At 37.2% G+C, this 15,002-nt stretch overlaps 1 protein-coding gene across 1 annotated transcript in view; it reads right to left on the bottom strand.

The window, feature by feature from the left end:
• Window positions 1-2,102: 2,102 nt before the first annotated feature.
• Window positions 2,103-15,002, bottom strand: part of tmprss2.8.L (transmembrane serine protease 2 gene 8 L homeolog) — a 35,628-nt gene continuing 22,728 nt past the window's right edge. The window contains exons 8-12 of the mRNA XM_041581163.1: window positions 10,103-10,272; window positions 9,177-9,272; window positions 5,931-6,073; window positions 4,710-4,862; window positions 2,103-2,562 (exon numbers count right to left, since the gene is read on the bottom strand). Coding sequence (XP_041437097.1) covers window positions 2,551-2,562; window positions 4,710-4,862; window positions 5,931-6,073; window positions 9,177-9,272; window positions 10,103-10,272 — 574 coding nt within the window. The 3' untranslated portion in view covers window positions 2,103-2,550. The remainder of the gene's footprint in view (window positions 2,563-4,709; window positions 4,863-5,930; window positions 6,074-9,176; window positions 9,273-10,102; window positions 10,273-15,002) is intronic.

The raw sequence follows: 15,002 nt of genomic DNA, 5'->3' as shown, positions 1-15,002 counted from the left end.
GTGCAAAAAAAGTGCAAAAAAAATTGCAAAGGGTGCAATGGACTTGGGAGTCCCAAACACCAAGTTGACCTGGCCAAAAGGCACATAGGGGGGAATGTAATATTGGTCCCTAACCCAAAAAATCAATCACAATGCGTTCGCAATGTGAACGTTCGAAAAATGAAAAATATTGCCTTTGCAAACACTTTGCCCCTCATGTGACAGTAGGATAGTGATTGCGAATTGTATAGTTTGCGATAGTAAAAAGTGTATGTAGTAAAAATTTGCAATCGCAAGCCATTTTTTGCTACAAAATATTTAATGAAACTTCAGAGCAGGTGCTAAAGGTTCGCAATGCGCAATTGAGATTCGCAATGCAATAAAGGCTTAATGAAGAATATTTCATTGCGACAAGCACATTTTTATTCTCAAAGTTTTGTACTTTGAGAATTTTATTACATTTTCTCCAAAGTGGCTTTGGTTCTTTTGCTTTACTTTTTCAAATATTGGTTTCGGCTTACAAAGCACAAATTTATAACGCAGACAGTCAAAGACAGCTTTCTAAGGGATATACAGAGCAGATAGGAAATCCAAAAATCCATGGACTATTTGGATGACATTCAAGACCGAGTCACAAATTTATGCAAAACTATATAGACAACAGAAATATGACCAGTTTTCTCCGCAAGTAAAATAATATTCTAAATAAAATAGTTTGAAAAGAAATGTGAATCATAACAAATCAATAGTACTAATACTAATTATTACCCATAAATTTATGTATTAGATGACTTTCCTTGATCTACTCAGATTTTAAAGGGGTAGTAAACCCTGCTGCACTGCACTGCTCCAGCTGTTGCTGGACTACAAATCCCAGAATAATGGAACATACAATAAAGGTTGAGGCATGCTGGGAGTTGTAGTCTACAGCAGGGTTGTATTCTTAAAGCATTAACTTATTTATTGCACAATAAAACATTTCCTAAACTTTTCGCCAAATCCCCAAAGCCAGTAACCACAGCACCCCATCGTTTTCTATAGAAGTTGCTGAAAACCAATTATAGATGCACAAAAAATCTACTATTCAAAAACTTCATTATGAATGCAAAAGAAATGACATAAGAATGTTGAATCTCAGGCATCTTGCTCTTAGAGAGATAATTATGTCAATTTCTTTCATCTATAACATGGTTTTCTGCAAATTCTGTAAGAAAGAAGGGGGCACTGTGCGGTGGTTTTACAGCTGGGTTTACATTCCCTTAAAGGGATAGTGTCCTGGGAAAAAAAAATTCCAAAATGAGTCAGTTAATAGTGCTGCTCCAGCAGAATTCTGCACTGTAATCCATTTCTCAAAAGAGCAAACAGATTTTTTTATATTCAATTTTGAAATCTGACATGGGGCTAGACATATTGTCAATTTCCCAGCTGCCCCGGGTCATGTGACTTGTGCCTGCACTTTAGGAGAGAAATTCTTTCTGGCAGGCTGCTGTTTTTCCTTCTCAATGTAACTGAATGTGTCTCAGTGGGACATGGGTTTTTACTATTGAGTGTTGTTCTTAGATCTACCAGGCAGCTGTTATCTTGTGTTAGGGAGCTGTTATCTGGTTACCTTCCCATTGTTCTTTTCTTTGGCTGCTGGGGGGGGGAGGGGGTGATATCACTCCAATTTGCAGTACAGCAGTAAAGAGTGATTGAAGTTTATCAGAGCACAAGTCACATGACTTGGGGCAGCTGGGAAACTGACATTATGTCTAACCCCATGTCAGATTTCAAAATTGAATATAAAAAAATCTGTTTGCTCTTTTGAGAAATGGATTTCAGTGCAGAATTCTGCTGGAGCAGCACTATTAACTGATTCATTTTGAAAAAAAATTTTCCCATGACAGTATCCCTTTAACCTGCCTGTATGTTTTTGGAGTGTGGGAGGAAAGCCATGCAGAGAGGGGCAAAAATACAGACTTCTTGTGCATATACTGCTGTAACTGGAATGAGACGTAACACTGCAGCACGGCAAAACAGCAATAAATACAGTATATCATTGATAATACAATAAAAATAAACACACAAGTCACAATAAATAAAAATATGTTTTGTTTTATGTTAGAACAAATAGGATACACATACAGTACTTCCACAGTCTGATTTTAAGGTAGCAATAAGATTATGGGTGATATATAAGGGGGATCATATGGGATATGGTCTTGAAGTGAGTCTTGAGTAAGTGTCTTGATGTCTTATATGGTACTACTCATTGTACAGGGCACTGTACACAAGATTATCCTGGCACCGAGTCCTGGACTGCCAAAATTAGATTTTGACCAGATCAAGGCCAGACTGAGCATACTTTATGTGCTTATAGTTATCTAGAGCATATTGTGTGGATTAAGACAGTACATCTTCATCTTTTGCTCCTGCACTTGAAAAAAGTTAGATCTTCATTCTGTGTTATACCACTGGTTTATGAGGAAAAGGGGGGTCACATGGTTCATGCTGCACATCACTTGGTGACTTTATTACTCTTCTATGCCTGAGAAACAGACTCAGTCCTGGGATTTCACACCTGTGGATTGTTTAACTGTATATCTGCAAAACATCAAAGCAATTTATGGTGCCAATGCAATACACAATTAAATGTCACACTCAAATTGCATGATATGTCCGAGTGTCAGTCTGCTTTGAAGCCCTGTCTGTTTTGCCAATAATTGCACTGAAATTTATGGCTTTTTATAGCTAATAATCAGCATCCTCTTCTGAAATCTGATGTAAAATTTTTGGTATTTAGATGGCACAGCTAGATTATTTGATTTAGGGGCACATTTACTAAGCTCGAGTGAAGGATTACAGTAAAAAATACTTTGAATTTCAAAGGTTTTTTTTGACTACTTCGACTGTCGAATTGGCTACTTCGACCTTCGACTACGACTTCGAATCAAACGATTCGAACTGAAAATCGTTCGACTATTCGACCATTCGATAGTCAAAGTACTGTCTCTTTAAAAAAAACTTCGACCACCTACTTTGCCACCTAATACCTACCGAGCACCAATGTTAGCCTATGGGGAAGGTCCCCATAGGCTTTCCTAGGTTTTTTTGATCAAAGGAAAATTGTTCGATCGATGGATTAAAATGCTTTGAATCATTCGATTCGAAGGATTTAATAGTATTCCTCCATTGAAATTTGAATTTGGCGCCATATGCAAATTAACCATCGCTAGCGTAACTTCGCTTCACTTAGCGAATAAACGCTAGCGCAACTTCGCAACCTTACGCTACCCCTGTGCGCAACTTCGGATTTTAGTGAATTTGCGGAGCGCTGGCAAAACTACGCCTGGCGAAGTGTGGCGAAGTGCGGCGAAGTGCGGCGAAGTTGCGCCTGGCGCAACTACGAATCTTAGTGAATTTGCCCCTAAGAGTTAATTTAAAGGTGAACAACCCCTTTAAGACTTTTGTGAATTTAATTATTGTATAACTCAAATTTAACTGAAATAATATTTGTTAAGATCAAAAAATAAGCAACAGGCCTCAAAGACAGGTCAAGCTGCTTCTGCTTGCTATTATAGAGTTAAACCTTAATACTGCTGAATTGTGATATTGCCTTAATTTGGAAAATAGGAACAGAAAGTGTTTGCTTTGGTATGTGGTTCTTTTCAAGAAGCCACAAACTATCATGGACATTGAAATACGGTTAATGAAAACAGCTCAGTTTCTCAAGGATATTATAAGTCTGCAATTTCTTAAATTTCTTTTAAATTTTTTAATTTAATTTTTTTTAATTTCTTTATGGCTCGGAGATAATGTCTGTATAAAAAAAACAATTAGAAATATGCAAAAATTAAATATATGATGTAGTAACCTATGAAATTGAATCAAATAAAATTGTATAACACAGTTTAAAGAGCGCCGAGCCACTGTCCGGACCTGTGTGATTACTTTTTTGCTTATCTGCAGTTTGGTGCACCTTTCAATAAATCATATCTTCTGGGTTTGAGCATTATCGATGTGTCCAGATGTGTTAATTACCTGGAAGTTTAACTACCGAACTCTTTATATTTCTTACTCCAATTTCAGTTTAATCCACTTTTGCAAAAGTCCAAATTTCCCCTGCTAATAATAGGTCTAGTTTTGCTATCAATTTGCTCTGTGTAACAGGTATGTTATTGAGATCTTTACTGTTGTGTCTGTGGTAAAAAGAATAGGGTGACCACTAGTGATGGGTGAATTTGTCCCGCTTTGCCAAAAAATTAGCAAATTTCCTGTGAAATTCATGAAACACCCAAAAATGGCAATTTTGACACCTGCGTCAATTTTGATGTGTTAAAGTCAATGGGCGTCCGAATACTGTTGATGCACGACAGCTTTGATGCTGGTAACTTTTCCGATGGGCGTCCAAATTTCGTGCCTGGCAAATTTATTCTCCCATCACTAGTGACAACCAAAAGTTAGTTCTTCCTTTGCAAGTTTGAATAATGCAATAAATTTGGAGGAAGTCACTAAAGCCACAGGAAGTCAAAAAGTTTACATCAAATTCAAAATCATCTGAATGACAATTTTTTATTCCGCTCCCAAAAATTTTTTTTATGTCATAAGGTTAAACCAATTGTGTCAGTGTAACCTGATCTTTCTAAATTGGAGGTTATCAACTCCAGCAAAATGATGCAATAGTAATAATAAAATCATAGTAGCAATACTAAATTAAATACCACACAGTGAGGTACAGTGATATTTCTTACCCGCATTTGGAAATATATCCATTCCAAGAACACTGTCATATTCCCATATACACCAGGTTTATAGGTTTGGCCACAACTGAATCCCCAGCTGGTGTCACCAACAAGCCACCACAGAGAGTTTGTGTAGGTTACTAAAGGTCCTCCATCATCTCCCTATAAATATAAATCAGACAATGCAGAAACTATTTCAGTATCTAGGTATTTAACTTAATTTATTAGAGAGTTGAGGCAGAAACCTAGGGGGGGACCCAGTCCCCCAGCATGTAAGAAATTCATATATAGAATAATATTCTAAGCACTAACTTTTGAATTGCTTGCAAAGAAGCACACTTTATTTTATATTTTCCAGTAGAAGAATCAGGCAGAGAATCAGTAGACACCGCAAAAATAACCTCCCTTAAGCACCTCTTCTCCCCTCTGTCTTCTTTATCCACCCATAAGATAACTATGTATAATTTAAGGGGATCATATAATAGTCTCTCTAATGCTTTATTTACCACTAGGTCCTTCCAGCTGACACAAGGTCACCCATTCCGATTAGAGGAAAGGAGGTTCCTGATAATTTTTTTTTACAGTGAGAGCTGTGAAGATGTGGAATTGTCTCCCTGAATCAGTGGTACAGGCTGATACATTAGATAGGTATAAGAAGGGGTTGGATGGTGTTTAGTAAGTGAGGGAATACAGGGTTATGGGAGATAGCTCATAGTACAAGTTGATCCAGGGACTGGTCCCATTGTATCTTGGAGTCAGGAAGGAATTTTCCCCCTCTGAGGCAAATTGGAGAGGCTTCAAATGTGGCTTTTGCCTTCCTCTGGACCAACTAGCAGTTAGGCAGGTTATACACAGACTTAAATAGTTGGACTTTGGATGTGTGTCTTTTTCCAACTTAAATTACTGTGCTGCTATGTTATTATTCCCTATCTTTATTGCTGCCACATAAATATTATGCTGCTAAGCTATGCCCTTTTCTAGTTGGACCAGTTCTACATCTTGGAATCTTTACTCTACAGCATCAGAGCACACTTCTCAGCATCCCCACCTGGAAATCAGAATATTATTATTTCTACAAATAAAATAAAATAAAATATGTTACATAATGTTGGTCTGAATTAAGATGTTGCAGCTCTTTTCTTGCATGCCCCTTGATAAGCCTCTAATCAATTAATATAAATACTGTATGTATATTTATAGCAAACTGGGAAACACACAAAATGCAATTACCTGGCAAGTATCTCTGAATCCTGAAAGGTAACCAGCACATAGCATTGAAGATGTAATCCTCCCATTATGTATGTAATTGTAATTACATTCATTTGCGTCAAGCACAGGTACCTCTGCATATTTTAGGTACATAGAAGTGCTACCTGGAATTAAAAAGTCAGTAAACTTAGCAATTGACAAACACATAGAAGATAAATGAAATTAAAAATCAAAAGGCTCACTTTTGATAGCTGGATAAGGCATTAACTCCAAAAATAGGTGCAAACCATCCAATGTTATTCCATTATTCAAACAAGAAGGAAAGTAGTGATGTTGCAGCCGGCCCGAAGCCTGTGGGACCCGCGGCTCGGATGGGATCAAGCCAACTTCTGCATAATGTTTGTGGGCTGTCAGCGGGTTTGGGCTGAACTTTACCCTGTGCCCACCCTGGCCATTACCTTACAGTGCCCCACTTTTGCCTCCAGTGGGAGCTTTTTCTACACTCACAGCTGTGCCCCACCCCTTCCGTGACATTAGAGTGGGTCGGGCGTGGGTCTATAAATAGGGAAGCACACCAGGTTAGGGTTAGGTGCAGGTGCTGAAGGGTCAGCCGAAAAAGTCAACCCACACATCACTAAAGGAAAGCTCAGTATAATTAAGTTGTGGAGCTTTCTTCTAGAGTACTGATCTGAGCTGCAGTTTTCAGCTTCTGTGTTAGAAAATACATCAGACTTAAGGTGACCATAGACACACAGATCCGATCGCACGAATCGAGGATTCGTACGATTTTCGGATCATGTGTGGCGTGTGCCGACATCTTTCGCCCGGCAGAGATCGGTCGTTTGGTCGATCGGTCAGATTTGATTTTGAGCCGACCGATCCCATCGGAGCTCATGGCACATCGTAATCTGATCGTTCGGCCATACGGCCGAACAATCAGATTACCCCCGATATAGCCATGGCTGTTAATGGCATATCGGGGAAAGATCCGCTCGTTTGGCAACATCGCCAAACGAGCGGATCTTTGCATCTATGGCCACCTTTAGGGTGGTGGCACATGTGGCTATTCAGGGAGATTAGTCGCCCAAAGAAGAGCAGATTTGTCACTGGGCGACTAATCGTTTTTCCGAAGTCGCCTTAAGTTGCTTCATGAAGAAACTTCGGGCGACTTTGGAAAAACAAAGTGATCCGAGTTCCATCCAGCCGGTGATTCACATTCTAGCCGATGGGAAGCATTTTGAGGAGATTAGTTGCCCGAAGAAAAGGAGATTTGTCGCTGGTCGACTTCTCTCCCCGGAATCTTAGCGTGTGCCACCACCCTTAGGGGCTGATTATTATTTACATACTGCAGTGTCATCATTTCACACAGCGCTTTACAGACTAAGGGGATACAAATAAAAGACTGATTTTATGATGCTTAAGCAACAATTTACTGAAACCATGCGTGAGTTCCTGAAACTACACATACTAAGAGAATGGGTTTTTCCGCCAAGCAGGCTTTTGAAAACATTTGGCATGTTGTAATTGTAATTTTCTTCAAAAGCTCCCTTTGTAGAAAAAAAAATCTGCTCACCAAAAAGTCAAAGCAGAGCAGAAAAAATGAGTACGTTCAGGAACATGTGGTCTCAGAAAAATGTTTGCATGAGCCTGAAGGCTTGAGCAATCATAAGTCTGCCTCTAAATATAGAAACAGAGGTATGTCATTTGGAGGGGTTTGTTTAAAGTTTTTTTAGAGATTTTAAAATAAGAGGCTTACTTATTCTTAAAGGAGAAGGAAAGGTTAAAACAAAGTAAGCTTTATCAGAAAGGTCTATATAAATACATCAGTAGCCCCTCAAAGTAATGCTGCTCTGTGTCCTCTGTCAAAAGAAATTGTGCATGTTCTGCTATAGTCATTGAGTACCATGCAGCATATTTACTTAGTTTGTACCGCAGGAGAGCTAAAGTTTATAGTGAAGCACTGCAGAGCACATGGTGCATCACAAAATGGCTGCCGCATGAGAAATATACACAGGCTGAAAAGTACTGTTATCTGATTATGAGTTTCTCATCACAATGCAAAAGACTGTTTGTTATTTAGTGATATTTAATGTATTTTATCATATGCTCTTAGGTTCTAAACATAATGGGGCTCATTTATCAACACTGGGCAAATTTGCCCATGGGCAGTTACCTATAACAACCAATCAGTGATTAGCTTTTTGAAGCCATCTGCAAATAGGACAATGGATGCAGCAATCTCATTGGTTGTCATGGGTTACTGCCCATGGGCAAATTTGCCCAGTGTTGATAAATGACCCCCATATGTTTCTAGCGATATACAGTGAATAAAGTAAAATATAAGTCACAGAGGAGTTTCATGACCATATTTTATACAGGTCATGGAACTCAGAGGTAACTTCTAAAATCCTCAAATTCTGCAACAGGGGGTACTTTATTTATTATAATATACAAGTTTTAGTGAGTCATGTGACAGAAATGACATCACTGAGCACCGTTTATAAGGATATAAGGATTTATAATTTACAGGATATTCATGGCTCCTGTGTACTATATAGTAATAATTGCCTGTTGTAATGGGTGGGCTGGCAGCCTTGCTGTGTACCCAACAGTGACTGTGTTTCTCTGTTGTTTTAGAGGTATCTTTGTATATTCTGTTTTACGTAAATGTGTCTGATGTAACAGAAAAATCCACAGATGTCATTGTCATCCACCCTTAAACTCCATATCAACCAATGGGATAGCAGCATTCCAATTCATTTCAGTGAAATTTCTCAGTTTTGTGACATTTTCCACACTTTCACAAATTTTCAGCAAAGTGAAAAAAAGCAAATTCACTTATCACTAATTACAAGAAGTAATCTAAGACTGTCAGGCTAAGGTTATATATTTAGACATAGCATAATATTGTATCCAAAAGATGTGAGGGTCTCCAAAAATAAAGAAACAAATGTAAAAAGTAAAAAAATTATTAGGACATGAAGACCTAACGCGTTTCGTGCCTATAGGGGCACTTACTCATAGGCTAAATGACACACCCCTGTGCATCTGTTATATAGGGGCTGTGACCAATCACAAAATTACAGACACATGTTACTATTTCACACAATAAGTGAAGTTCCACCTAGTGGCGGGAGCATGGAATGTTACATACATATCTTAAACAACAAAAAAGCAAAAAAAAAAAACAAAAAAAAAAAAAATAGCATAATATAACAAAATGACAACTTTCAAGTTGCTTTAGGTAATGCTACTTATTTTCCTTACCTGTTTCAGAGGTCTTACCCCAGCCAGATATCCAACATGTGGTACCAGTTTCCCAGATCATTCCTGAGTTGGGTAAGCACACCGGCTGAGTGTTATCTGCAAAAAATAAGATAATATTGTATGGTTTGCATTTTCTTATTCTGCTAAGCAATGCCAAAATTACACAGCTATATAGCTATGCAGCCAGTATCTAGTCACATTTACAAATTTGTTGAAAAAAAATATTTTTGTAAAAAAGAATTCCAGGCAATAAATGGTACATTTCAGAGAGGTATACATTACTAACATAAACCAAAAATAAATGTGTTGAGTCAGCTTCATGCAACTTTAGAATGCAGTTACAGAGTAAATCTTGTCAGCTTTAGATACTTTTGGGTTTCTTTAAGAAATGACAGATGAGGAGTGTTTTAGCAGTTTGTCTAGCAGGTATTTTAAAGGATTTAAACATGCATAACCCCAATCACCTGCATTTGAAAACAATAGAACTTGGCAGGAAATCATAGCTAAAAATCTAGCAGATGCTACTTGAATTTTTAGGTGTGTGACCTTGCAGCCAGTGAGGGAAATGTTTGGCATTTCAGCCCTAAATTTTTGGATTACCAAAAAATGTCAGGAAAAATGTCCCAAATATCTTTAATTCAGTTTATTTCACATGAATACTGCAAGCAAAGTTCAAAGGCAAACAAGAGCATCGTCCCCATGTGCATCCCCATCTCATTCCACATGAATACCTTCCAACACTTTCCCCTTATCTCTATCCACATATATAAGCCATCTAGTGCTTACCAATCCCTATTTCTGTATGGAAATGAGAGCAGAGCAGGCAGTAATCCTTCCAACACTTTCCTCTTGCCTCCATCCCTAAATATTCTGAACTGTTAGAGCTTGGATTCTGCCCATTTTATTTCAATACAGATAAAACTTACAATTATATGATATTTCATCTTGGAGTTTCATTAGGGCAATATCATTATCATAAGACTTATAACCAGGGTGTGTATATATTGCTTGCACCAAATGGCCACTGGTGTCACTGTAACTTGGCAGGGTCAGTGTCCCAGCAAATACCCTCCAGTCTGAAGCATATGAATTAGATCTACAAGAAAAACAGGACATTTTATGATTCTCATATTGCAAAATGTGTATCAAAGACACACACATTTCAGTTAAAAATCCATCCAATTCTCAAAGGCTTTGAGATTACTAAAATATTAATTATATATCAACGAGAACCTCCGGGCCGATAGCTGGCAATGTTTTAGGTGCCCTCACTATGAGCATATCCCATTCAAATTATGTAGTCACTATTTGAGTACACTAAATGATCGCTATTTGTTTCAAAATGGATGTCCATTTTCTGTCTTAAAGGAGAAGGAAAGGTACCGAAGCAGTTTATTTATTGTTATAGCTTGCACAATAGTGCAAGCTATAACACTAGCTATTCTGCGGAATGCTTTACCATACCTGAGTAAATGGCTCTAGAAGCTCTCTCTGTTTGTTAAGGATAGCAGCTGCCATATTCACTTGGTGTGACATCACTTCCTGCCTGAGTCTCTCCCTGCTCACTCATAGCTCTGGGCTCAGATTACAGCAGGGTGGGGAGGAGGGAGGGGGAGAGGAGCAAACTAAGCATGCTCAAGCCCTAGCCCTGGAGGATTAAGCTGAAAACAGGAAGTCTGATACAGAAGCCCATGAGTACACAATAGAAGGAAAGAAATGTGGTGTTTCTTTTGACAGAGGACTCAGATCAGTATTACTTTGAGGGGTTACTGGTGTATTTATATAGACCTTTCTGATAAAGCTTACTTACTTTTAGCCTTTAAGAGTGGCTTGGATGATTTTTTGGACAGACATAATATCAAAGGCTATTGTGATACTAAGCTCTATAGTTAGTATAGATATGGGTATATAGAATTTAATTAAAAGTAGAGAGGGGTGTATGTATGGATGCTGTGTTTTCATTTGGAGGGGTTGAACTTGATGGACTTTGTCTTTTTTCAACCCAATTTAATTTAACTATGGTTCCTTCTCATTTAACCCAACATTTTCTAATGAAATACTGTACATTAGTGAAAACACAAGGGAGCAATTCTCAGCATTATAAACCTAAGAATGTCCCCTCATTTTCTGCATTGAGTTCAGGTTTAAGATTCTAACAAAATCATTAATATCCTAACTATATTGTATCTGGTTTGGTCTGGTTTATTTGATGTCTTTATCTCAGCTCTTGTCTTATACTCTTCCACATTTTCTCCAATGGTGAAAATCCATAGAGAACAATGTATCCACTACAGTACATCCTGAGAGAACTGCAAGAATATCATAAGTAGAATCTCAATCAAAGAAGTTGAGCATTCCTAAGCACTCAAACAGCTTCCAGCACGCCTTAACCTTAATAATATTAGGGGTGCTGTGGGATGGCGTTATGGCTCGGTTTACATCCCTGTTAAAATGGTTGCAAACCCAACTGTATTTGTAAATCCATCCCACAGCCCCCAAAGTTTTCAGTAGAAGTTACCAAAATACATAATTATAGATGCAAGAAAATTTAGCAATAAGAATTATACTGACTGATCAATCAGAATGTTGAATCCCAGCACCATGTCAGGTATCTTGCTGGAGTTAATTTGATTATTTCTCTTTGAAACCGTTGACCTGAGCTCCTTACAGACTTTAATATGTTTGATAGGTTAGAGACATGTTTATTTAAGTAATACATTTTTGCTACAATATTTATAACAACCCACGACAGACTACAGAATGGGCAAAAATCTTATGAAACTGTTTGCTATAGCTGGTGATGAGAGAAATTTGTTCTTTTAATTTTGGATGCATTAATGGCAGCTAATAATTAGTGATGGGCGAATTTGCGGCGTTTCGCTTCGCCGTTTAATTCTCAAAACGGCACCGGCTTCTCGTTTTTGACGCCGGTGCCCGTTTCTGACGCCGGCGCCCATTTTTTTGACGCCGGCGCCCATTTTTTTGACGCCGGCGCCCATTTTTTTGACGCCGGCGCCCGTTTTTGACGCGAATTTTCGCCACAAATTCGCGCCTGGTGAATAAATTTGTCCATCACTACTAATAATGTACCTCTCCTAACCCTGATTGCCCTTTGGAAAGCTCTATCAATAGTTCCTTGACCAAAACCTTGTTCCTCAAACTTCCTCCTCATAGCCTGTGTATGTTTGAAAAATTCAATATCTGTTAATTCTTAATTGGAGGAACTACCCAACTGGTGTTTTCATATGGCGAAAATGAACATTTAATATAAGCTTTGGCATACTGAAATAAGAAACTTTCAAAATACAATCAATAAAATATTCTGTATCATTTCTGAAATAATCAAGTTTATCTTCACTATCCCTCTCAGCATGGGTATCAGAAGTTTATTGACAGTTAGATCCAATATATCTTATAGGGGGGCTTCCTTTCCTAGAAGATGAATTAGAGCTCACTCAAATAACTGATTCCAGTACAAACAAAATCTAACAAAATAACTGCCTTTTGCACAAATTCTGCATGTAGAGAGACATGTTGTCTGGTGATTTTAATAGAGTGAGCTCTAATACATCTTCTAGGCAAAAGGAGCCCCCCTACAAGATATATTGGATCTAACTGTCAATGACTGACACCCAACATGCATGTTCTCAAGGTAGAATGAAGAAAAACTGATTCCGAGAGGAATAGTGAAGATGAATTTGATGAATTTTCATTCATTTATTTTCACGATAGTGAATTTTTTTGGATGACAGAAACGTGCATATAACAAAGTATTGCCACTACACTCCTTCCGAAGCAATGTAGTGTTTGTTAATTGATCAATTACTGAAATGTTGATGTCAATAAAATTTATCTTCTTTTTATTGTTTTGCCTAGTAAATTTAAAATTCAACTCATTATCATATATCTTTGCCACAAACGTAAAATAATCCTTTCTTGCTCTGGTCTAATGATCTCAAATCTCTTTTGTTACTTGTTTTTTGTAATGTGTAATTTTTGAGTAAAGGACTGTCTTTCTCACCAAGTAGGGATTTTAATATGTTTGAAACCATTATTGATGTCAATAGATTAGTAAGGAAAATAGTTTTAAAAAATACTTCTCACAAAGTGCAAATAACCATCTAGGTAACAAAAGAGAATTGAGATCATTAGACCAAAGCAATAAAAAGATATAGATACTGCCAAATTTAAAAATAAAAGCAATTTTTATCCAACACAACATAGGGGTCCCCTTTTATATCATTTTCAGCAAATAGAGGAAGAGGCTCTGTGGGAATTAAATAGTGAGGTTAAAGAAAAGAAAACTTTGACTTGAGAAGAAAAGAGAGCACTACTAGAATTAGAGCAAGATGGGTCCATCATAATAAAAAATACAGACAAAGGAGGCTTAGTAGTGGTGTTGGATTCAGAAACATATAGAGAGGAGGCTCTGAGAAAGTTGAGTGACAGGCAGGTCTATATTGTCCTGAAGAATAATTCTATAAATGAATATGTGATAATTCTCTGGTTGATAATGCAGTACAGGAAGGTCTGATAGATATAGTTATAAAGGATTACCTGATTCCCAAGACAGTAGTGACCCCACCTTCTATCACCTACCTAATGTAATGTAGGAATGTATTCAATTTTTATTAACAGCAACTAAATTCTTGTTAGAAAATAATTATTTAATTTTTTAATTTGTCTCTTAGAGATGTGGGATGGCAATGGGGGCAAATTTGCCCCCTCCTTCACCAACCTGTATATGGATTGGTTGGAGGAGACCCACATCTCTGCAGATATGAGAAAACATTTTTTTTTTTTTATTTACGGTATATAGATGATTTACTGTGTATACAGGATGGATAAATTAACACTACAATGTTTTGGAAACAGTGTAGTGACAATACTTAGTTACAAGCACATACGTGTCATGCAAAAAATCTTAAACTGGGTATACCAGTTGGACAGTTCCTTCAATTAAGGAGGAACCGCTCAACAGATATTCAATTTTTCAACATTTCTAGCTTTTTAAATAAGTTTCTTTAATCGCCAGCTATAGCAAACAGTTTCATAAGATAATAGGCATAGTCAAGAGATTTTTGCCCATTCTGTATTCTAATAAGTATTTCTTTAATTGTCTGAAAATGGTCATTAGGGGGTGTTCCCAGGAGAGCATACACTTTAGGTGATGCTTTGTCTCTAAGTATGTACCGTAGTACATCAGAAGGTAAAGATCAGTTTCTTAATGCTGTGGGTTGTTATAAATGTGATAGTTAAAATGTATTACTTGTAAATCATCTGAACAGTCTCTAAGTCTCTAAGGTATTCAGGTCAATGGCTTTGAAATAAATTTACCAAATTAAATCCTATATCAATGCAATAGTCCAGTTGTTATTTATTTGATCATTTGTTTAATAGGTGTGAACACGAGGGAACATCTGAGCCATATTAAGAATCCACAGTATAGGGGCAAAATCAATGTAACTAAGCATTTTGCTGAATGCACTAAAAGCAACGTGAGCCAATTTTCATGTGGCTTTTGGTGCCTTGCACTAGGTATAAGAAGGGGAGATCTAGCCAGTTTACTACTGGATTTTTTACACACTAGTATACCACTAGGTTTGAATTGTATATTTGATGTTACTTGTTATACAAATTAGAATTATATATTTAAGTATTGTATATAAACATTTATATATATTCTATATGCTTAAAGGAAAAGTTCAGTATAAAAATAAAAACTGGGTAAATAGATAGGCTGTGCAAAATAGAAAATGTTTCTAATAGTTAGTTAGCCAAAAATGTAAGCAGCTAGAGTAACTGTTTGTCTAACATAACACGACT

This window comes from Xenopus laevis, chromosome 2L (assembly GCF_017654675.1).
Source record: "Xenopus laevis strain J_2021 chromosome 2L, Xenopus_laevis_v10.1, whole genome shotgun sequence".
Classification (NCBI taxonomy): domain Eukaryota; kingdom Metazoa; phylum Chordata; class Amphibia; order Anura; family Pipidae; genus Xenopus; species Xenopus laevis.
Note: the sequence above shows the minus strand (reverse complement) of the source record. Positions and strands in the feature narration are given on the sequence as shown.